At 49.0% G+C, this 24,939-nt stretch overlaps 1 protein-coding gene across 14 annotated transcripts in view; it reads right to left on the bottom strand.

The window, feature by feature from the left end:
* Positions 1-2,408: 2,408 nt before the first annotated feature.
* The window catches only part of MPRIP (myosin phosphatase Rho interacting protein), a 191,631-nt gene continuing 169,100 nt past the window's right edge, over positions 2,409-24,939 (bottom strand). For 11 of the 14 annotated variants that reach the window (XM_089769308.1, XM_075899715.2, XM_075899716.2 and 8 more), the window contains 8 exons: positions 24,010-24,157; positions 23,179-23,296; positions 22,233-22,392; positions 21,686-21,796; positions 19,434-19,520; positions 16,705-16,867; positions 15,153-15,238; positions 2,409-9,247 (listed from right to left, as the gene is read on the bottom strand). In XM_089769308.1, the coding sequence (XP_089625434.1) occupies positions 9,176-9,247; positions 15,153-15,238; positions 16,705-16,867; positions 19,434-19,520; positions 21,686-21,796; positions 22,233-22,392; positions 23,179-23,296; positions 24,010-24,157 (945 nt within the window). In that variant the 3' untranslated portion in view covers positions 2,409-9,175. Of the gene's footprint in view, positions 9,248-13,527; positions 13,594-15,152; positions 15,239-16,704; positions 16,868-19,433; positions 19,521-21,685; positions 21,797-22,232; positions 22,393-23,178; positions 23,297-24,009; positions 24,158-24,939 lie in introns of all 14 variants that reach the window. The other 3 variants (XM_089769309.1, XM_075899728.2, XM_089769310.1) reach the window with 2 other exon arrangements.

Below are 24,939 nucleotides of genomic sequence, written 5' to 3'. Positions count from 1 at the left end.
CAGAATAGAGTGTAATAGCTATGAATCAGCAGTCACTCATTTTTATAACACGTCCCTCTATTTTGAATATTCTGTTAAATTAGTCTTGCCCTCAATGCTGCAAGGTTGGTTTAGTTTGGGGCGCAGTGAGTGAATTTTGATACAGGGTTGTTGTTTTCCCCATGTCAGTTAAAATGGCTTAATCTGTGTAAAACTGGTGTAGTGAAAGTCCCACAAGTGTGGTGCCAATGTCCTATGATAATCAAGAGTGATTAATCCTATTAACCCCCCACTTTGTCTGATTTTGCTGAATTCTCCAAACTGTCTGCTGAGGAACAGGATAGCTCAACTTTTTTTTAGGGCAGTTACATGCTCTTCATCTGTAGAGGTGTGTCTAGACTGGCAAGACTTTGCACAAAAGCGGCCGTTTTTGCGCAAAAACTTGTCAACTGTCTACACTGGCCACTTGAATTTGTGCAAGAGCACTGACTTTAATGTACAAAATCAGTGCTTCTTGCGCAAATACTTTCACACTCCTGCTCAGGGATAAGCCCTCTTGCGCAAGAGGGCCAGTGTAGACAGGCACCTTAATTTTTTGCGCAAGAAAGCCCGATGGCTAAAATAGCCATCGGAGCTTTTTTGTGCAAAAGCATCCTTGCCAATCTAGACGCTCTTTTGCGGAAATACTTTTAACGGCAAAATGTTTCCGTTAAAAGTATTTCCGCAAAATCATGCCAGTCTAGACATAGCCTAGTAGCGTAAGGAGCACCCTATAGACTTGACCTTACAAAATCCTCACTTGTTCCTTGTGGCCAAAGGCCCCAACCGGTAAAGGCAGACATATAACCCCGGTCCCTTTAAAGCACACTAGAGTACTCACAGAGGTCTGGAAGGAATCTGCCCCTGCTATTCCTGCTGTGCCAGCTTGATGAGAGCAGGGAGGGCATCCACTGCAACAGTCAGGACTATTAGCATCACAGTGCTTTGAACAGTAATGTGTCAATGAAAATGCGGTAGGAGCACAGTAAGTGGCTAACTCGAAAGCCTGCATTTCCTTTCCGCCTTGTTTAAACAAGCACCTCACTACACAGCATGTAAAGGGTGGTGCAAAAATAGTTTATTATGATATAGTTTATGTAAAGTTAGGTAATTATATTTACAACATAATAATGGTCAGCTACATCCATGGGAACCTAGCATGTCTCACAGGAATTGTAAGGAATAAATAATGTGACAAAAGTGATGCTTCTATTACAGTGAACAGTTAATCAAGAACAGTGACTTTTTTTAAAAAAGCACTGAAATAAGGGGAAGAGAGAAAAGATGATTCCACTCATACTCAGTATTGCAGGGGCCTGAAATACATGTGCATTCACCTTTGCAAGAAGAAATGGATCAGGTCTGACACAGCACTGTTGCTGGGTGATTCTTGTGGAATCCTCCCCTTAGGCATACTGTTCAGGCCTACAGCCTGATGGTTTCGGTTTTTAGATCTCAGCTGCCACTTCTCCATGGTCACTACCCCTGTTTTGTGCTAAGAAGCTGTTCCACAAGTCTTTCACCACTACAATAGCAACCCAGGAAGTAAGTTACACACTCTGAGGTTTGATCTGCTGCTTTTAACACCACACAGCTGGGTTGCAGGTTGGATAGGTGACTTTCTGTTCTGCATCATCACAGGAATTGGAGATGTGATTGACTGGTGGATGTTCACCATAAATTACAACAAATCATGATTTCTGTTTGTCTCCACCAGGGACTGACATTCTTGCCCCAAAGCTGGTAGTGAAGGGGACATACATTTCACTCAGGAACTTTCACGCAGGAACTGATCTCCCTTGATCAGGACTGCTGATTGAAGGTATGCACAAGACAGAACAAAGCTATCTGATTAGGTTGGGTATCTATTGCCACTTCAGAGTTACTGCCCAAACACATACTTCCTTCCCCCCGTTTAAAATCTCAGGTCAGCCTGAAACACCAGATCACAAAAGAATGACTACGGATCAAAGACTAAGAAGCCTCATCTATTTGCTACAAATCAAAGTCTTTACTATTTTACAACACACTCTGCTCTCTGTTAGAACAAGGAGTCAGTGTAGATACCCCATTCAGCACACTATCCTGGTGCAGGGTAGACAGGAAGGGTGAGGAAATAATTGCACTAAATTAATACATCAGTGGGTAGTGTTGGTACCAACTTAAAGGCTAATCAGGTTTCTGCCAATGCCTCCTGCCCCCTTGTTCTCTAGTAGTCTCAAAGTGCAGGCTGAGGCAGGTTAAACCACTAGAACTTGGCAGCTTTGTTTTCAGCCCCCATTACTATTCAGTGTCCTTCCCCAGTTATGCAAAAATATTTCTGCAGTCACTTCTAAGAAATGCTCTGTATTACAGTGGTAGGGATCACATAAGTGCAACTCAGTAGTAACTACAATGTATTGAAAGTTATATTTTAAACAGTTACTTACATATCATTGTAAGTTACAGTAAACTTCCATGCTGTTGTACAATATGTAACTACACAGCTAGGAGATAGTTCCCTTGTAAATTTCATGTAGCCTTACAGAGTAGCTTCAATGCTGATGCATAAGTGAGTTACACAATTATACACTAGGCCCTAAGATCCTGGAACCTTAGTTCACTCACTGCAACAGTCCTAAGTTACCGTGCAAGGATATCTGTGTGTGCTCTAGTCACACAGTAGTTACTACTTTATATATAGATAGCAATTTTGCACATTCACAGGGTGTTAATGCCACTATCAAATACAAGATTACTGACTTCTCAATGGAAAAAACAATTTATAGCGCTTTAGAGTTACAGTTTTCAAACAGACTGGACACATTCTTTGGACAAGTATCTTCAAAGCTCTAAAGGTACAGGTCAGAATTTTAAAATATATTTATAACAGTCATCAAAAAACATTCTAATCAGAGGACACAGGATAGGTTCAACATTTTACACTCAAATCTCTTCCAACCCCAAAAGGGACATCTGAATTAGAACAAGATTTTAAAAAACAAAAACAACTTAGTCACACACACAAAAACCCTCCGCTAACTTCTGAGTAATAAATATTTACATTGCGTGCTTTGAATACTATACAGGTTTTAAATTATTTTAAAGAGAATAACAAAGCTTTTTTTAAAAAATGGAAAAAATTACAAAGTAAAGGCAAGCTACACTGAGCGTGCATGTGCTTAAGTGTTCACAACAAACTAAGTACTGTATATGAATCACAAAAATGCAAAGGTCTAGTGGAATTCCAATCAAGTATATAATCATTACAAAAGTGACACATTTTACAATGCTTAGGACTGCTTAAATGCACTCCATTCAACTTGTTACAGAAAAATAGCCTTGTTGTGTTTTGCACATCAGCACAAATTCTGCTTTTGAAGCAAATGGGAAAAAATTGCTCCCTCTCTTAGATGGATGGGGGGGGAGGGAAAAATCACAATCTAATTGTTTCCAGAAGAAAAAAAATGCCAGAAAATTTCTCCACAAAAGACAAAACTTTGGAAGCAATTAGAAGGCGCATACATTTCTACAGCTCTTTAGAACTTGGTTTTACTAGACCTCACATTCTGGTACTTTTCATAGTGTAGGACTGTGTAAAATGCAGTTGCTTGCAAATATATATTTTTCCACACACTATATATTGTGTCCTTTAGGAGCACTGCAAGCATGACAGCTACTATGCCAATTTGCTCTGTCATGTATGGAGGATACCTGGAACATAACCAGGGGAAAAGTGACTTGCAAAATACTCTGCTTTGTGTCTTTCACATATTGGAAGATGCAGATTGAATCAGTCTTGGGCAAAGAGTTGTGGGGGAGGTTTCTCTTACTATGTCCCTCACCCTCATCAGTGTGTGTCAGACTGAACTGATTTTTAGCCTCATGGAGAAAGATGAAACCTGCAGCAGAAGGCAAAACTGAAGTGAAACACAGAACCTTGTACTCAGCTAAGACTTCTGCGATTTTTTAATCTGTGCATTTGAAGGTAGATCTGTGCTTACTTGGGGGGTTGAGTGGAGGTGAACATGCTGCCTAATGCTTGGAGGAGGGCCCCTGACAGTTCAAGTAGGTGCCCATCAAAACTATAGGAAGGGAAGAAACTGCAATGAGGCCTATGCTAGCACATCAGAGCAGAAAGGCATGCTTGCACCACGGTTTTTGTTCATGACCTCTGGAAATCTCAGTTATTGCAATGTGGATGTATTTGAATCATTCCAGCTGAGAGTACTGCAGTCTGAATGGATGGAAAAACTGCACAGAGCAGGCTGCTCTGATGCCCCCTCGAACACCTGACTTTAAAGAGCAAACCCCCCACACAGCAGAGAAACAATAAAAACAAAGCCTTCGTCCTTCTCTGGAGATAGCCGTTTCAGAACTCACCCACTCTTGGTGAGAGAGAGAGAGAGAGAGAGAGAGACTATACCACCACCACATTTGTACAAGACCATTTGTTTAAGTGTTAAATAATTTGAGAGCAAGTTCAGCAAAACAATACCTCTTTGGCCTGTTAGAAATTCATAGAAGCTTTACAAATATTTACCAAAGGATGGTTCTAATCATCACCCCTCTATACAAGGTGTGTATGTCCTCTCCAGAGCAACCTGTAACACTGGAATTTTGTTTTGGCTACAGCTGGTACCTCTGGCTCTAGTTCATCCTGTAAAACTGAATGTCTAGTTAGCTTTTAAGGGTAGTATGAAGGTCCAGAAAGGGGGGGCCAGGAGGCATTATCTGAAGATGCCCCAGTACCAATCCTTTACTGACAGATCCACTCCCACGAGTTCAGATTCTGCTTATCCTTTATTTCTGGCACACCTGGAAGCAAATCCTTTCAAGCAGATCCACTGATTCAATAAGATGGAGGTCACAGGATGATTAGTGTTTGCAGTAATAGATACGAGCCTTAAAGAAAAAGAATCCCAGCTAACCTGAACAAACATCTTGCTTAAGCCTATTACTGTAAGTGTTTCATCCATCATATCCAGGTCCCAGGATTTTCTCAGAACTGTGCACTCCTCAAGGGAAGAAACTGACATAAGCTACTCAAAGCTTCCCTAATTAGTTTTTTGCTTGGGGTATGTACACATGAGAAAGGATAATGGTCTAAGAAATGCATCAAATCTAAGATTCTCTGTCTAAGCGGTGTCCTTAGCCCCAGTCTTTGGGAGTCGGTATTGCAGAAGACAAACCTGAACCACCTCCTTCCCCCTCCCCACTGCCCCAGGTAGCATCTTTATAGGATAATTATGGGATCAGAGCACAAACAGAAAACAGTTCAGAGTAACCACTGGATCTGCCATTTCAAGACCACCTCATATGGCTTGCTATTCCACTGATTTACATGCTTCTCTCCCTGCTCTCCTTTTATACTAAGTGCTCCCACTTTGCAAACATACCACAGTGCCTTTCCTCATGTCCTCACCCATGTACACTGGCTGGATTAAAAGATGGAAAAAATAGCCCTCATTTCAACTAGTGTTCCTTCTCCACCTCTACTAGAACACCCAGCTCAATATGCATGGTTCAAAACACTACCAAGCTGTCCATCAGCATGCTGCAACCCTTCCTTCAAGCCAGCTCTGCACCACATCATGCCATTGTAGCAGCAACCTAATGGTATCTACAGCTGTGTGGTGACACTGGACACTTCCTCCTCTAATGATCCTTTTCTAGCATGAAATCAGGATCTTGACAGATGCAGAGGTAAAAAAAAAAAAAATTGAGAGTACTTGTTCCAAGCAAAAAGGCTGGACCCTCAAGAGAAAAGTGGCTGGAGTAGGGAAGTGAACAGCATAGAAAAAGATGGCTCCAACCCCCTGGCACCATCTCTATCAGGATCCCCTTGAGGCTCAGTGCAATAAAGCTGTACCACAAAGAGCACCAGGCCATGGCTATGTCTAGCACCATCCTGTCACCTCCATCCCACCGGCATGCAATTCTACATGGAGAAAAGCTGTGCAACCTTCATTTCTCACCCCTACAGTAACCCATCGTAACCAAAAGAAGTGAACACAGCAGCCATAATTTGTTCATTGAGTATCAAAGCAGCTCAGATCCCAGAGGGGTGGGTGTGCGTGGGGGGCAATGGCTTTTCCAACAGGAAAAGAAAGCATACCTTATTCAGATGGCTCAACTGTAAGAAGCCCTCATGGGGCTCTAGGAGGACACAGCCCAGCTTGTGTTCCCCTTGGAAATGTCTCGTTTCAGTCGATTCACGTGAAGTGAAGGAGGAGAAATCCCAGCACTGAAGGACTTCACGCTATCTGTGCCTGTGTTCCCCAGTTTCTACCATCTGAGGGGAGAACTCAGGGTTGGGAAGCCGACACCCTCCACTCCCAACCAGGCTGCGATAAGAACAAAGGGATGTTTTCTTTTGGTGGTTGTTCGAGAGGACCAGGAAAGGTCAGAAATAGAGCAAGTTGGCTCTCCTAGGTGACCTCTTCAGTATGTGAAGGTACATACATGATATATGGATCACACCAGTAAGCAAACCCACCTCTACAGTCAGATACAATCACAGCACCAACATCCCCACTAGACTGCAAGGCACATCTCCTCACAGCCTATGGGGCTTGAGTTCGGCCCAAAGGCTATACTGCCCCTGGCTGCTTTATAGACCGGTGGGAGCTACATTTTCCTATGGGAAACCTTCCTCCACCTCCATCAGAGCGTGGCATCATGTGCAACCTGGGCCTGGCTTTGATCTTACAAGGATGAGAATGAGAAACCCTGAAGCTGACGGAGCCCCAGGGATAAGTGTGAGCTGAATCGGGCAGTTTATCATCTTTCAGGAACAGAATGTGCAGACTAACTGAGCTGCATGCTCAGGCCATGCAGAGTGGGTGAGAATTTGGGGCCAGGGAGGGCATGCCTCCTGTGACTAAACAGTGTCCCCTCTGGCTGATTAAAAACCACTGTGGGAGAGTCATATCTAGTCCTCCTTGACTGGAAGGCAGGCCCCATGTCAGGGCTGTTGGAGGGACCCATTAGCATCACCAAGAGAACCACTAGAGTAATGTGAGCAGTGCAGCCCTGGATGGATTCTGAGGCCAGCGCTGGGATAATGAGCTCAGCAACTCTACATGGAAACAAGCTGGGAAGCCTTCATTTCTCCCCCTTAAAGTAACTGTTCATAACCAAAAGAGGTGAACACAGCTGCTACAACGAGTTCACTGGGAGCAAGAAGCCCAGAGGCCAGAGGGAGACAGAGAAGTGGACTTATTTAACCAGTGCCCAGGCAACCACTGAGAATTCACTGTGCTTTCCAGGTATCTGTGGGATATGCAAGCAACTCTTCTCAACAAGAATGCTGAAGGCCTACTGACGGCCAAGAGACCTACCAACGGCAACATGAGTGGCTGATGGGAAAGACTGGAAATGAGTTTCAAACCCATTTTAGCCAATGGTTCCAGAGTCACAAAGAAAAGTGAGGTGTGGTTTTTGGATAGTCCAATCACTATCAAAGCTGGCTGGAAACTCACCAATTGGCCTTGCATGCTGCCAGGGTCAGGCATGGCTGCTGAGCTGCACAAGAGAGCTCCCAATGGCCCTTTGTAAACAAAGCTTTCCAGACTACACAGAGCATTCCTGGGGCAGAGGCTTTCAGCGAAGTGCTGCGCAGGGCTCTCAAGGAGTTTTTTCCCTTAACCAACCTGGCCAACCAAATACAGCTAGCGAGGAACTGAGAGTAGACATGATTGGAGAGAGGCAGTAGCCTAGCTCCCTAAAGAGTCAAGGGCATTGTCCAATGTGATTTAGGCCTGTCCACGCTATGTAGCCATGCTAGGATAGAAACCACTTGTGTTGGAACAGGCCCTAGTTTCAGATTTGAGGCAGGAGTTGTCTTGTCAATTAGTCACGCAGGGCACAGAACCAAGGCGCTGCATAGAGAAGAGATTACATGGATGCTGTTGCCAGCATGGCCACTGGAGAGCTGAGAGATTCCATCTCCCCTCGGCCCTGCCACACTAGTACAATGCTGCACCACCACTGCTGGGCTCCCTCAATCCCTTCCCTCCCCCTCACTTTTTTCTTCACACCACTGGCTTCGTGCTGGCAGTGCTGCTAAACCAGCTTTTAAATGTGATCCTCATTCTGGAGGTAGGAGCAGGCAGGAAGATGTCCCGGGTAGCAGCAATATGGATGGTCTGGAGAGCAGAGGAGTTCGGAAGCTCTTAGTGTGGAGAGGAGCTAAAAGTAAAATGTAGCCATAGATAAGGGTATGGACCTCGGAGTTGTGGGCTGGGCTGGTCAGATCAGCTGCATTCAGGGAGCTGATGAAAAGGGAGCAGCCTTTGAACTGTATATTCCCAGCCAGCGTGGGCTCTGTCTTCCACTCAGTATCTGTCCTCAGACTGGGGAAAGGGAAGCATTCTCACACACAGCAGTTGATGGGAAGCAGCAGAGTGTGGCTGAATTTGAGCAGACAAGCCCTGCAGTCCAGTCCATGGAAGCATATCACTCACGGCACAGGTATGATAGGACGAGAGGAAAGGGTGTGTGTGTGGGGGAGGGGAGATATGGGTCTTAGGGGTGGATATTTTTTAAATCTCCTCTGGCTGTAACAGACTGAAAGCAAGAACCCTAGCCACCCTCACAGCAGACTCCCCTCATTTTTCTCTGGCAGCTGTCGGGTTGTTGGTGCGGTGACCCAAGCACGTGCCTGATGGATGGGGCTGCTTTACGACACAAACTGACTTGCCTTTCCTGATGTTTTGACCACAAGCTCTTCCCTGCAGGAGCAAGGAATTCACGCTCAGAGGACTGGCTCATGGTGTATGACTTAGCACCAGGCCACTCGACAACAGCAGAGCTAGGTCTGGCCTGCACCAGCTAGGCCGTTTTTAAACCAAAGCAGTTGGTATGACAGAGCTAGCTTATCAATAGGCAGCTGAGCCTTAATACTGACACTTAGTGTAACGGTTTACAGTGAAAGAAGGAGCCAGAGAGGGTAGAACTCCATCCTTCCTCTCCCTCGCAGAGTCGCTGAAGCATCTCACGATGCGGACAAAGGAGCTGTGGAGTCAAGGTGGCAGGGGCAGGAAGACCTGCCAGTCACACTTAGTCTGGGAGCATGGAGACGAACAGCGAGGATCATAAGGAACTAGGAACAGGCGGTGCTCAGGCTGTGCGATCGCAAGCTGGGAGGTGCGTGTGTTCAAGCTGAAGGGGAGAACTAGTCTTTCTTCAAGTCCCTGGATTCAAAGAGTTTCAAGCGTTCTTGCACGGTCAGGCCTTCCTTCAGACTCTGGGAGAGAAGACAGGGACAGTGTCAAACAGGACTGCAGGAGTAGGTGACAGCAGCCAACAGGGGGATGGGGCAGATGCTCAGGCAAAGGAAATGTGGGTAGGGGAGGAAATGCCTCCCTGAAGGGGAGAGATTAGTGGAACATGCTGGAGGGAACAGACCATTATGGAATGTTGTTACTGGTGAATCACACCAAGCACGCGAGATTGGAAATTAACTGTGACACAAAACTTCAGAGACAAATGACGCGCATGAGATCACAAGCATGATTAGCTTGACTCTGACAACAATCCCTGTGGCTTGCAGTATACAGAGCTACAGGGCAGTTTTACCAATGGACCTTGGGCTTTCAGAAGAGCCAAAGCAGCACACCTTGGTTCTGCTGACAGCAATTACTACCATGTTAAGAGGGACCTGCACCCCGGTTCCAGTCCTGTGTGACGAAGATCAATTTGGGGCTCATTAGGAGTCCACTTTGGATGGTCATGGCTCCAAATATGTCCCAAGCTTTATTGCTCAGGGCTATGTGGACCATCTCACTCTACCCTCAGTTAACCTAGGCTGGGGGCCTTCCCAAGCAAGCCTTGCCAACTAAGCCCGAGCTATACTGTGGCTCTCATGATGCGTTTCCTATAGTTTCCAGCAGGGAACCAATCTCATGACCCGGTCCAGATTTTACACCCATGTCTTCCGAAGTGACGCAGCAAGACTGAAACGTCCATCCATCTAGCCCTCACTAGCACTGCCATTTGGGAGTCAGATATTGGAACTCTCTCCAGCCCACACGAGTCGGGGTGGGGGGAGGGGGAGAAGGATGTAAGGAACTGCTTGATTTATTGCTTATCCCCGCCCCTATCATATGGTGGAATCCTCATGTTCCTGCATTTGGGACAGATGGATTTACCCAGGGGCTCAACAAACTTGACCACAGACACTACGACAAGGCCACAGGCGCACCCTGTCCCATCTTAAGGCTTAGGGTGGATGGGGGCTGGGGGATACTCCACCTTAGCAGACTGCTTTCCCAGGATCAAGCATGCAAAGTCTGTTCACCACATAGATGCAGAAGCTAAAACCTGCTTCCATCTTGGGATGTGCTCAGCTGATCAAATACAGGCAGCCAATCTGCCAAAGCATTTGCCCATTTGCAGGCAGCAAAGTCATCTGAGAGGCAGCTCACTGTGTCCACTGTACAGTAACACCAGCCTCTGGATATCTGCTCTACAAATCAACTCATGGCAGCTCTACAACACACAGACCCTGGCAGAGTTGTGTGCAATGTTCCCCATTTTCTTTTAAGTCAGTGTTTCTCAAACTTTTTGGCCCACTGCCCACCCTGCTCAATGCAGACCTTTCCGCGGACCACCAGCCAACCACCCATGATGACAAAATGGGTGCAGGAGGGGGTGGTGGTGCAGATCTGGGCAGGAAGGGACAAAATTGCTCTGGGGCTGGGCCATTCAAAGGGGCCGGAGCTCCTTTGAATTGCTGCAGGAACAGGAGTGCTACTTTGCATGGCTTTGAGGGCTGGGGGGCCCAGCACCATGGTCTGGGTGGCACTAAGGACCGACTGCCCTTGGCTCTGCCTCTTCCAGGCATGCAGAGCAACTGCCCACCCCCCTTTGCCCAGGAGCCTGCAGGAGTGGGTTGAGGGTGTCTGGCCAGGAAGCAGGGAGTAGGAGTGGGGTCTGCGCATGAGAGGGATGGGGGGGGGGGGTGCTTAAATGGCTTCACGTGCCCAGGCACAGTGTCCGAGGCACTACCTCCTGCTATTCCCATTGGCTATGAATCAGGCCAATGGAAGCAGCAGGGAAAGTCTCCAAGCTGTGCTTCCCTATGCTGCCATTCTCCCAGCCGTGGGGAAGGGGAATAGCTGCACGCAGAGCCCCTTGCTTCCCCTGTGAACCAGATCCAGTCCGTGAGGCTTGGGGCTCCCTCCCTGTAGCGGGAAACCAGCACTGGCACTTCAGCCTTGGCGGGAGGGAGAGCCTCAAGCCACTGCCCACCTGCAAAGCAGCCACAGACCACTAGTGGTTCACAGACTGTGCTTTGAGAACCGTATCAGAAAACTAAAGGACACTTCGGTCTTATAGGCCGCAAGGCCAAGTTTGGATTAGCAAGGAGCTAGTAGGGGAAGTTGAGGTTGCAAAACCAGTGTGCATAGAATGGTTGTGATACTGTGAAGTGACCACTGTATTTCTAAAGCACTCCCCCTGCATTGCTAGAAACACAACTACCATCTACAGGGGTTTGTAAAATGACCTGTTGGGTTTCACTTCTCAGGCTCAGAGAAATGCAATCTGTTATTGGGGGAGAACAGGCACTGGGATTTTTACACTCTACTTCAAATAGTGTGTTCTCTCTTTTTGGATGACAGATGAGAAACTCTCAAACTTCAGGATTAACTTCACAGGACTTGGCGCATGAGAAGATAGGTCAAATACAGTATCGATCCTATTCAAATGTAGAGTCACTTTAAATCCAACCTGGACCTTTGAATTCTCCCATCTCTTTATAGATCACGACACCATAATGCATTAGACTATACTGCCAAGAGTAGGAAGCCAAGCAAGCCCCTCACTTAGATCACTTATCCTGATACCATAGTGCAGAGTTCAGTTTGTGACACACATGCCCCAAATTTGCCCAATGGATGCCTTGATGCCTTTCAAATCCTCTCCCCCCTAACCGAGGGTGGGTATTTTTGACCGGGGGCAGGAGGACACTTTAGAAATTTTTGAAGTGGCCACAGGCTGCCCCAGAAGGCGCATGACTTCAGGAAGAAGGGGCAGGGCCAAGACACTGCTGTGCTTCCCCGCCCACAGCCCCTGATTGGTCTGAAGTGGGGGAGCATGTGGAGTCTTAGCCTCTGCCCTTCCCTGAGAGAGCTGCCAGCTGTTCTGAAAAACTGGCAGTTCCTTCTAGGCACCTGCATCCCTGGCAGTGAGAGGAGACTTTGCATGCTCCCCCTCCTTGCCCCCAGGTTAATCAGGGGCTGGAGGTGGCGGGAGAGGAGAGGGAGAACACGAAGTCTGCCCATGCCCTGCAAGGAAGCACCACACTTAAGAGTCACCCACCAGCTGAGCAGCAGCTGGCAGCTGACTAAGTGCCCAGCCCCTTGCAGGGTGGGCGGAGACTTCACATGCTCTCCCCACCCCCAGGTCAATCAGGAGCAGGGGGAAACACACAAAGTCTCCTCCCACCCTGCCCTTGTACTGCAAGGGAACCGCTCCCTTCTAAGTCTCTTGCTCCCTGCCCTCTGGCGCGCGGTGCTTAGAGTCAACCGCCAGGGCTGACACAGTGCTGCGCGCTCCCCTGTCCCTAGGCCCTGATTGGCCTGAGGGTGGGGGAGCGGCAGGACCTTCCTAGGCTGGATCGATCTGCTTGGCGGAACGAATCCAGCCGGTGGAGACCCCTTCCCTCACCCCTGCTTTAGCCCCACTGGAAACCAATCCCATTTCCCCCTTAGGATTATCCCATTCTCAGATCCCTGGCCACATGCTGCAAACCTTCCTGTTGCTGCTGGTTACCCATGACATCCCTGTTATTGGAACTGCCCCCTTTCATTAGCTGCTTCCTCCTACCAGACGTGCTTGGAAGCCACCAGGCTGTGTCCGACAGAGCAGTTGTTAAAAGAGGTGACGAATTGTTGCAACACAACCACTGGGTAGACAGGGCATTGCTGGAGGATGCTCCACCAGAGGAAATGCCTGTGCTCAGGAACTGATCATCTCAGTCCAGGACACTCCCTTTGCAATGGAGAGTTGGAGCAGCTGCTCCATGCTGCCATCTTGGTGGGAGATTCAATGTAGCTGCAGGGGCCTTCTCCAGTCACTTCTAACCGCTCTTCAGCGCTAAGGGAGAGTTCCTAGGTGTCGCCCAGCCCCAACCTGACTACCAAAACCGAGGTTCCCTTTCTCTGCAAGGGCTGCATGTTGAAGTGAGTTTAGTGTGAGGCATGCACAGTCATTCAGCATGCACACTCGGTGTCCCAACCCGACACAGCCAGTGGGGGGGAATGTGCCCAAGAGGTGCGCACACCTGCCCAGTGATGGATTTCTGTGCTGGTGGGGGTGGGAGAAGGTTAGGTGAGAAAACCAAATTCCCCAGGGAAGGACCAAACTGATTTCATTGTAGGGTAATCTGCTCCCCACCCCAGGGATCAATTTCAAATCAGTGAGTAAGAGAAGGCTCGTTTGTCATGGAGGAGTGAGCAGGGCATGCAAAGTGGGCTGTCCCCTTCGAGAGCTGTATCATTTGGTGGGTGCTGGTTTGGTTACCTACGTGACAGGGAACCTGGACTCTGGTTCATTTCAGTTATCCCATGAGACCTGCTCAATAACGGACTGTCAAAGGAAAAAGCAAAATAAAGAAGAAAAAACAGAAAACAAGAAGCACATAAATCCTAATTGCATTGACGTAGCCACAGCCCCGGCACCCCTCCTTAGCTGAACAAGCAGACAGCATGCCCATCTGTCCGGCTGTATCCTCCATCCCAAATAAACACAGACACAGAGGGGATGACAAAATAAGCAGCTGAGGTGAAGTGGGGAAGGGAAACGTAGAGACCATTTGCAAACCAGCACCTCAGCTGCACCCTTTGATATGCACAGGTACTAGCTGCACACGAGGGAGATCTGTGCACACAAACTGGGCCTGTATGCACAAGCACAGGACTGTGCAGGTGCAAACCTGTGCAGTGTACACACTGGGGGCACCCGGGCACTAGGCTCCAGCAGCTTAATCACCACCGGTTGAAATGGAAGCCATGGTCAGAGCTTGGCCAGTGTCTCTTTGCTCCACTGTGTTGGGAGAGGATGGAGCTAGAATTCTTCTCACTCTGCTACAGCAGCCCAGTTTCATCAGCACAAGATGCTCAGTATCAGTGGGGAGAGGGGAGGCCAGTCTTATCTAAGCGGAGAGATCTTGTGAGAGAGAGCCTGGGACACTCCACTTGGGAACTTCTCCATTCGCCCTTCCCATTCAAGTGGGGTGCTTGTGGTGCCATGAAGAGGATTAAAGCCCTCAGCTGGCAGGCCACACACAGCTACAATGGGATTTGGGACATGCAGCAAGTACAGCACAGCCAGGCTGTAAAGCCCTGAGAACCACCGGGCCATCAGCCCCAGCCTCCCCAGGTAAAAGAAAATGACAGGTTAAATGTAGCCTCGCTCCAGGTACAGCCCAAAAAGGCTGCAGTGAATTACACTGTATTACCCCTGAGATGCCCATCACAATAGTACCAGGCACACTTAAACCAAACCTCAACACAAAAGTGGGGAGCAAATGCCAGAAAGGACCCTCCTGGGAAACGCCTGAGAACTGGGGTGAGCTCCCTGTTTCCGATTGCAGCCCCAGTAGCCGTGGAGGTCAGTGTCACGCCTAGATTTCAGCAGCATAGGGCCTCAGGAAGAGGCCAGGGGGCCAGAGAGCACCAGTGCTCAAAGCACTCCTCAAAGCACTGCAGGCTGGGAAGTCGCTGCTTTATTCCCCTGCATCACAGCAGAATGGGGGGATTCCCTCTGACTGAACACCAAAGAGGGGGGGAGGCAAAAAGAGCATGGCTCAATCCCATAATATTCTGGGTAACTCAGTTAACCCCATCATGAACCCTCTCCTGCAATCATGTTGTGAGTGAGGAGGGGCTGAGGCTGTCTTGACACCCCACCTATGTGACTCCACTTCCAAGGGCCTGGCCAGTTCAGCAACTGCTCTAGGCAGGGCAATTTTTCCCTCCAGCACTACATGCTGATGCAAGCACAAAGACCAGCAGTAGGGATGGAAAAAATCCTCCTGGCTCATCCCCCTGCCAACCAGCCTCAGTTTCCTCTTGGCAGTCTCCTCTACAATTCCCAATAGAGCTGCGTGGAGCATTCGCGTCACCTGGGCAGAGAAACACACTCACCTTTGACCTGATATTCCTTAGTTGCCGGCTAACACTGGATCGGTCTTTCTTCAAGAAGTCGGGGTTGCTTTTTGATTTCATGATGTCTGCGGAGATCAAAGGGAACAGCATGAGCCTTCTGCTTACAGCCCTGCGGCTGCAGAGTCCTGACTCCATCCCAAGGGAGAGCAAAGGTTGAGCGGTTCAGGCTCATCCTGTGGAGCTGACTCAGCAGAGGGCAGCCATAGCCCTACAGAGCCACAGGGACAGCACAAGCTTAGCATGGCCTCACCCAGTTACTGCATGAGGCAAGAGGCCCCCATAATGCAAAGTAACATCCCTGAGGCTATGTGTACACTGCTGTTTTTTTCCCCCAGCAGAAGATACGCAAATTGCGCTCTCATTTGCATATCTTTTGCAGATCCTTCTTGCAGAAGAGGTTTTGTTGCTAAAAAGCCCCGTGTAGACAGGGCCATTTGTTGGGAAAAAAAAACTTGCGGAAGATCCCTTATTCCTCAAAAAATTAAGCTTAGAGGATCTTGCGAAAAAGGGTTTTTTTCCCCAACAAATGGCCCCGTCTACACGGGACTTTTTAGTGGCAAAACCTCTTCTGCAAAAAGGATCGGCAGAAGATATGCAAATGAGTGCGCAATCTGCATATCTTTTGCCCCCCCCCCCAAAGGCAGTGTAGACATAGCCTGAATGACTGGGACAAAGGTGGTTTCCAAAGACCCGGGAGAAACTTTCCATCCCTAAGCCAGAAGGAGGAAGGGCCACTAGAGGTGAGAGGCCCATTAAATCCTTGGCCTCTCTTCAAGGGGACAGGAACAGGGAAGGTCAGGAACAGGGAGGAGGTTGCAGTGGGGAGACCTGCCTATTATTAAGGAACTAGACATGGATCCTGCCCCCACGTCAACACTGACAGGTCACCCAACAGCTCTTTTAGATGGTAACTTATCATGGCCAACCTAGGCCACATTCCAGTAAATAATCTGGAGCTGAACAGCTTTTAGCCTCATGAACAACCTCCTGGGCCAGGCAGCCCATGCTCCAGCTTCACTTTATGCACAACCTGGGCCGTATTCTTCTCTGATATTGCTCCAATATATTAAGTGGTGCGATAGGCCGGAGGAATGCTCCATGTGTTAGAATCTCCCAACTCACCGTGGCTGCATCAGAGCTCCTGTACAACCCTACTATGCCCTGCCCTCAGTCCTCTAGATCTACACTGTCCCTGGAAGGTCGGGTTAAGGTACGTAACTCCAGCTATGTAAAATACATAGCTAGAGTGCGTTTACCTTAAGCCCAGCTTGGCTCCATCTTCACAGTGGGGAGCAAACACTCCTGACAGCTTCCCTTGGCAAACACTCCTGACAGCTTCCCTTGGCACCAACCAGAGCCACCCATACCATTTGATTTAGCGGGTCTTAACTAGACCTGCTAAATTGAACACCAGAAGATCGATCTCCGGTGCCTCAGTGGAGACATGGCCTTTATCACACTAGAGCTGGTACTGCCCACTGCATGCCCTGGGGGCGGGAATGAGGCTGCTCAGCACAGCAGAGAAACTGACCATATCCCGACACAGTGGTATTCTCAGGGGATTTCTCGCCCAGTGCTTCGGTGGCTGCCTTTAGCTGCTCTTTCAACCTGCTGATGTCGCAGTCTGCCTTGGCCTTCACGATGCTCAGCTCCGTGTAGATGTCTTTGTACTTGTCACTGGCATATTTCTTATCCTGGGAAAGGAACAAGGAAAACCCACAGAGAAAAACAGTCACATGGAACCAGTAAGTTTATGTGCTTCTTACAACACAAGGAAACAGCATTTTGGGATAGACTCAGGAACTCCAGCACTTCTTGTTTATCACTATGCTACATGCTAAAAGCTTTTCTGTATGTGCTGTCCCCAGGACTCAGATCATCCTGCTAAAACCTATTGCTAACCCATGCATGCTAAAAGGAGAGTTCCTTTTGGCTAAGGGCTACATTGGATCCAGGACATACAGCTGGACAGTTCTGATTCCATCCAGTAGAGAGCAGTGCTACACGGGTGGCAGGTTTGTATAATTTTTGGTGGTGCCCAGAATAGTCTAGTCTGTCCCTCCTCCACACCACGTAAGCCAACATATATTTTATTAAATCATGTAAAAATGGACTGGAAACCCTAAGCTTTTAACAGTCTCCCTCTATTGCACAATATCACTATCGTAAGAAAAATATATTTAACTAAGAATATCAACGTTATTAATACTCTTTTGAATATGGAACAAACCCATTGTGGATTCCACTGTGCATCAAATGGATATTATATTTTGTTGTACCTGTTGTGACGAAGTGGGAATGTTCTTAACGTTTTCTCTGATGGACACATGACCAAAAGCAAAGTCCCCTCTCTAAGGACTTTTCCCACCATCCTCCTACAAATAGGGATTAGTGTGGCCTTCCCCACACTCCCCTCATGCAACTATCCTGCAATTGCATTAACCCACTGTGTGTGACATTAACTCGGGGGCAGAGAGGCTGGGGGAAGTGTTCCCTCTAAGAGTTTCCTTCCATGAGCAAAATACATTTTGTGTTGTGCACCAGTACTGAGTTCGTGTGTCTTGTTTGGATGTGCCACTGTGGCACCCAAGTTATTAATAAATATCTTCTAAACCTCTACCCTTTCCCTCTGCTGCCATGTCTCCTCCCCTTGGTCCATCAGCTCCCCTGGTACCTGCTGCCCCCAACCCCTCACCCTCCTCTGCTGTCCTGACTCGGACTCCTGCTCTTCTCACTGCCCTCAGCCCTCCTGAGACCTGCCCCCCTCTACCAGCCCTTCATCCCACCCCGTGCCCACTCCTCTAGTAGCCCCACTCTGATCATGTGAGCTACCCATCTTTATCCCCTCTCCTAAAACCTCCCTCTACACACCTGCCCTGCCTCTCTCCTCTGGTGCTGGTGCCTCCCCTGCAGGTGTCTGCTCTTCTGCATCACCCCCAGAATCCCCTGGCACCTGTACCTTCCCTTAGCCCTGCACCCTCCTGGTGCCCCCCCCTTCCCTCACTGTCCCTGCCCCCTTTGCCCTCTTTCCCTGATACCCACTCCCTTACTAACCTCTGCCCCCTGTTCCCCTCATGCCCCTGTGCCCTCACATGACTTGCTCCATCCCCGCCTGCCTCATGCCCACCCCTTCTTTCAAGCCTTCTCCCAGCACCTCCCCCTTCCCCCCCCCCAAGCTCCCAATGACCTTACCCTCTCCTCTCCCAGCATCACCCTGTCCCCCCTCCCACTGACACCTCCCCTCCTGCCCTTTTCCTCAGTCTCCACTTGGCCGCCTGGCATTTGTCTCTCCTCCACCATGTCCCTTGGTACCTTCCCCTTTCTTCTCCTGACCTGCCCCCCTCTCCTCAGCACAAGCCCCTTCCTCTCCCGCCCCTTCCCTCTATTCTTCCCCCTCCCCACCCTACCCCACCACACCCCTCCTCTCCCCACCTTCTTATTTCCAGTTTGCAGTGCTGGAGTCTGTGAATGGGCCCCAGTTGCTTCTGGGGCGCCAGACCACTTGCCGGGCCTGGAGCTGAGCCATGCAGTTTTAAAGTCCCAGGCCGTGACGTCATGCCATGCCCGGGCGTCTCCCCTGTCAGCTCTTGCGCAGCGTTTCAGCACGCTGCGCATGCGCAGCTTTCATTCCGGCAGGGACGCTCCGGGGCTTGGAGGGGGGAGGGAGGGGATGCTCTGGGGCCAGGCGGGGAGGCCAGCAGGGGAGGGCCAGGGCCCGCTCCAACCAGGGCTGGGGGAGAGACCCAGCTCCAAATATTGGTGGAGCAGGGCCCCCAGCTCTGAATATTCCTGGAACATGGGTACCACGATCCCATATAACTCACTGCCTATGGTGCTACACATTCACACCAGTTAATTTATTGCAGAATGTATTGTTTGTGGCTTTCTGTTTAAATCAGGAAAATGGCATGGAACTAAAATGTTGAGAACATACTTCAGCAAATTAATCTCTTATGCTATTCGCAGGGTTTGTGTATTTAACACAGGGCATTTAAAATCTGATGTCACAGAAAACTAGGACAAAACCATGTAAGGTCAAATCTTTCCAGGAAGAGACCAAAACAAATCCTGGTTTGATGCTTCCAGAGACTTCATTTATAGCACAAAGTCAATAACCCACAAGTGGCCGTGTCAGTTAAGGCAGAGCAATGTTTAAATGCTGATTCAACTCTTAAAAATAGTTAGTTAACTCCCCCCTGAAAATGAGCAAACCCATACAGGACAGAGGGCGTTCAGAAACAGCCCTGCCCTAGGCATTACCCTCAGTGCAGTCTGCAGTTCATCCTTGAGGGAGCTGATCTCCTGCTTCAGATACTGGATTTCGGATTCCTTGACCCGCAATAGTACCTGTAGGGAAACAGAGACCAGGCATTTTCACCCAGAAACATAGGCTCACACACACACTAGAAAGATACAGTAAGCGACAGCTTCAGGAGTAACAGGGAGCCCATTGAGTCTGATCAGGTAATAAATGAGCAAGTAGGTCTCAAGTAACAGCATGGATTTGTCAAGAACAAATCATGTGAAACCAGAAGATTTCTTTGACAGCATAACAAACCTTGTGGTACATGTGGTCTATCTTGACTTTAGTGAGGCTTGTGATACTATTTCACATGACTGTCTCAAACAAACTAGGGAAATACAACCTAGGTGGGGCTATTAACAGGCAGGTGCGTAACTGGTTGGAAAACTGTTCCCAAAGAGTAGTTATTAGCCGGTCACAGTCAAGCTGGAAGGACATATCAAGTAGGGTCCCATGGGCATTAGATCTGGTTCCAGTTCTGTCCAATATCTTCATCAATGAGTTAGATAATGGCAGAGAGTATTAAATTTGCGGACGATACCACACTGGAAAGAGTTGCAAGTGCACTGGAAGACAGCACTGAAACTCAAAATGATCTGGACAAACAAATAGAATGAAATTCAATACGGACAAATCCAAAGTACTCCACTTTGGAAGGAATAATCAGTTTGCATGCATACAAAATGGGACATGACTATCTAGGAAGGGATTTAGGGGTCATAGTGGATCCCAAGCTAAATAGGAGTCAACAGTGTAACACTGCTGCAAAAAAACAAACTTCATTCTGGAATGTATTAACAGGAGTGTTGTGAGCAAGACACAAGTAGTCAGGGGCGGATATACGGCAGGGAGAACGGGGTGGCCGCCCCGGGCCCCGGGCTTCAGAAAGCCCCGCGCATGCGCCGTGGCAAAGGGGGGGCCCCGCAGAATTATGCTGCCCCGGGCCCCGCAAAACGGTCATCTGGCCCTGCAAGTAGTAATTCTTCAGCTCTACTCCATGCTGATTAGGCCTCAACTGGAGTATTGTGCTCAGTTCTGGGTGCCACATTTTAGAAACTGGAGAAAGTCCTTAGAAAAGCAACAAAAATGATTAAAGGTCTAGAAAACATGACTTATGAAGGAAGATTAAAATAGTTGGGTTTGTTTAGTCTGAAGGAGAGAAGACAAAGTGGACATAACATTTGTCAGGTACATAAAGGATGTTATAAGGATGAGGGAGATACGTTGTTCTCTAACATCTGAGGATAGGACAAGAAGCAATGGGCTTAAACAGAAGGAAGAGGGGTTTAGGTTGGACGTTAGGAAAAACGTCCTAATTGTCAGGGTGGCTAAGCACTGGATTAAATTGCCTAGGGAGGTTGTTTCCATCACTGGAGATTTTTAAGTGCAGCTTAGCCAAACACCTGTCAGGGATGGTCTAAATCAGTGTTTCTCAACTTTTTGCTCATGGCCCCCTTCGGAGCCTCGTTTACCTCTGTGGCCCCCCTCATAGCCGCTGTTAGTTGGAAAAAAAGGTACATAATTTACCTAATGTTCCGTTTTTTCCATGTGGCCCCCTAGAGGTAGGGCGTGGCCCCTGGGGAGCCAAATGGTCCACGGTTGAGAACCACTGGTCTAAATAATACTTAGTCCTGCCTTGAGTGCAGGGGACTGGACTAAATGACCTCTTGAGGTCCCTTCCAGCCCTACAGTTCTATGATAGTTCAGTCCAGGCTGTTCTTTGGGGCAGTTCAAAGATGGGGCCCACTTGGAGAGAAAGCTGTGCCTGGAGTTTGTGCTGACAATGAATTACACTCGCACATGCCTGTACCTAAATATCTCTCAACCAACCACATTAGGGCTGAAAAACGGAAGGTAGAGGTTAGATAATGTGCCGAAGGCTAGCAGAGGAACCAGAGAAAGAAGCGGGATTAGAACCCAGGAGCTGTTGGCTCGTCTCATTCTCAGATCACACCGTGCGCGATTTTACTGTCCTTCTAACCACCCCTCCCCACTCTTCCTAGTCTAACGGCAGGGCATTTCTTTATGAGAGCCTGAGATGGATCTTGGGTCATTCATGAGCGAGGCAGGGATCAAGGCCTACACTGCTCCTTGCCCATCTGCAGCTGGGACTATCTGCAATGCCTTTAGTCATCAAAGCAGAGACCAGCTTCTTTGGGTCTACCTCCTGGTCCTGTGCAGCTGCTAGTAAAGGGACCAGGGCACTTACCTCCAACTCATAGGCATCCTTGCCCTGCGTGAGAGGTGAGCCAGCAGCCTCTCCCCCGCCCTCCCCAGTCCGTAACCGTGTGATCTCCACAGCTAGGCGGTTATTCAGCTCCTGGAAAGAAGAAAGAGTCACTTTGTAAGCAGAAGAGTTATAGGATTATTCCTATCAAATGCTGTCATTGGTTGTTTTGTCCTCAGTTGCCTTGCAAGGTTCCCTCTGTGGGACTCCCCATGCATTCAGCCCCATTTGAACTATGCAGAATTGCATAGGGGGGAGTGGGGGGGGGGGGAAGACAGCTAGAGGAATGCAGACACTGTCAGGTCCTGGGGACCAATCTGGGCCAGCTCCCTGCCTTGAGGCTGTTTTGGTGCTAGCTTACTTTGAACATCACTTTAATGTTATTACTTAGGCTCAGGACAGCAGAGCAGACACAGCTGGCTGGCTTTGCCTCCAACTTCTCTTCCCCCAGAAGAAGCCATGCCCTCCTCCAAAAATCCCATTGAAAGCAGTGACCAGGCGAGGAGCTCTAGGGCAGCTGCTGCCTCACCTGATTGTGTGCGTTGAGCTCCTGGTTCTCTCGCTGGCACTGGCGGAGGGCCTGCCTCTCAGCCTCCAGGGCCTGGGCCAAGTGAGCGTTCTCCAAGCACTTCTGGGAGTACTGCTCTGAAAGGACTTCCAGTTCCCGCTGGACCGACTGCAGCTCCTCCCTGCAGCGGGGCAAAACCAAGAGGCAGATAGGCTGGGGCCATGTCCACAGCTTTCCAGCGATGAAGCCCACAGCCCAAGGATAGCAGGACATCTGCCTGGAAGGTGAGGGAGACTCTCTGCTTTTGAAAGACTCTCAAGTCCAGGTGGCCAGCTAACATCCTCCTTTCCTGAAACCCCTTCCTATCCACCTCTGGCACCCACAGTTTAGGCACGTCCTTTGATCACTTAAAAATGATTCTTTAGGCTGAAAGCTACCATGCTTGTTCTCAGCTCAGAGGGAAAGACTATGCGCGGGTGGACCGGGCTGAGCACAGATATATTATATGTGGGATAAAGCAACTCAGCTCTTCATCCAACTCCTGTATTAACACAGATCTGGTCCTCACCGAAGGCTTGTGCTTTTGCATTGTGCAAACAGATTTGACTGAGCAATAACAAAGTTCCAGCAGGGTGGAAAACACCTCCATGCATCCACATGCTAGGTTAACTGTAACAAAGGGAATAATGCAGATACGGGTATCACTTAAAGATTTCTGGGAATCTACAACAGGGATGGCAGGGGACTGCAGGCCAGGACTGAGGGACACTGGCAGAGCACAGGTTAAGAAGGAGGGGCACTAAAAGGAGCTTCCACATCACCTTCTAGAACAGTCTGACTCTGTCCCAGTGTCTCACTTCCAAGAGGAGTAAAAACGTGTCTGGTGAGTCAAGCTGTGTAGAGCGTTAGCAGCACATAGTCGGGGGGCGGGGGAGGGGAAGAGGAGGATGGGGAGAGAAAAACCTACAAGTACTGCTTCCTGAGGGCCTCAATGTCCGAGTTGTCACTGCTGATCTGGGAGCGCTGGGTTTTCTCCAGCTCCCTCTCCAGCTCCTCACGGTGGGCGTTTTTCATGGCTTCGATGGCTACACAGGACAGGAAGAGGATTAATGCTCTGCAGGAGGCAGTGCATTTACAACTAGCCCCCCCCCCCAAATGTGAATCACTTTGGTGAGTCATTTCCCTATTTCACAATCATTTATTACATGGCACTGGCCATAAAGCAGCGAAAGGGCTTCTGCAAATCTTACTTTTTAATAAAGTTCAACAATTGCCTGATTCACAGTTTATTCCCTGAGTTATGGGACTCTGAATGCACAAGGCCTGTGTTCGGGCATTTTAAATGCTCATAAGCACGAAAGAACGAAGTCACTGTGGAATGGGTAATAAATTAGCCCCAGCAATAAGTAATGTCTCCCTCAGATGGAACAGAAAACTGACTGGGCTACATCACTGCTAAGGGGAGGAACATCAGAACAAGAGATAGAGCGGGGCTTAGGGGGCGATTGATGGAGAGCCATCAGCCCTTGCCCCATATCTAACCATGCCCCAGAGCCAGTACACACTCCCCCGATTATATTCCAGGGTCCTTGTTCCTTTCACCCACCCTGGTCTCCCACCACCAGACTAGAGACCAGCTCCAGTGCTCTGGACTGATCATGCAGCACGTTGTCCACCCTGTCTTGTCCTGAGTGTTCCATCCATCCCATCATTTCCTCATGCACACAGATGAAGGATCGTTCCCTCACCCCCCCCATCATCACACATCAGTAGAGCAGCTACTTTGCTGGCCTCTTACCGGAGATGGTAGCGGCTGTTTCTTCTGCTAGCAGGCGATCTTTCTCCTCCCGCAGTTTCTCCAGTTCCCGTTGGTGTTGCCTCTGCAGATCCTCAATCTTCTTCTGATGTGTCTCTTCCATGGCTGCAAACCCTCGTTCACATGTCGCCTGAAAACGGAAGAGAACGAGCTGAAATTTACCTTCCTAGCAGAAGGTCTGGAGCGAGGGCCTTTCAGGCAAGGAGCCTGTAGCGAACACAAACACACACAGAGCCCCAAATGCGGGGAAGAAGAACACAGTGCACATCAGCAAACAGATGGAGAGACAGACAATGAAGGAGTAAGCACATAGAAGGGCCCAGCCCTGCCCTAGCCAGAGGGCAGACTGGCAGATGTAGGGGTTCCTCCCCAGCTCTAATACTACTGGGAAAGGAGTGCCCAACAGCTGGCTGAGGGGAGGGAGGGGAAGGGAGTTCTATTTTCAAAATGCTCTAGGGCCTGAACCAACACCCACTGGAGTGAACGCACAGACCAGCATGAACATCAGCAGGGTTGGCATCAGGCCCTGAGTGAAGGAAAATGTATTAACACAGTTGCATCCCAACCATCTCTTTGCTAGCTTCCTATCTTCTGCTGTATCTACTTCCAGAGCCTTGCTCTCCCCATCTCCCCCATCTGGGCAGGAGTTCATGCCCTCCTTGCCCCCACCAAGCTTCCCACTCTCCCCTCAGGCCCCTTCGCTTCCTTTGTGCACTTGCTGCTCTCAGGACAGCTTCACGCACCCAGGAATCATTCTCATGTTCTCCCATCCCAAACTTCTCTGTAAAGGAGTGGCATGTGGTGGTAAGTGCCAGGATGTTCTGCAGGCCAAGACTCGGATGCACCAACAGGCATGTGTAGGGGCTGAGGGTTGGAGAACCACTTGATATGCTGGGGAGGCATCAGAAGAAC

Source organism: Pelodiscus sinensis, chromosome 15, assembly GCF_052426305.1.
Source record: "Pelodiscus sinensis isolate ZL-2025 chromosome 15, ASM5242630v1, whole genome shotgun sequence".
NCBI classification, from domain to species: Eukaryota; Metazoa; Chordata; order Testudines; family Trionychidae; genus Pelodiscus; species Pelodiscus sinensis.
This window is presented reverse-complemented; position numbering and strand designations above follow the sequence as displayed.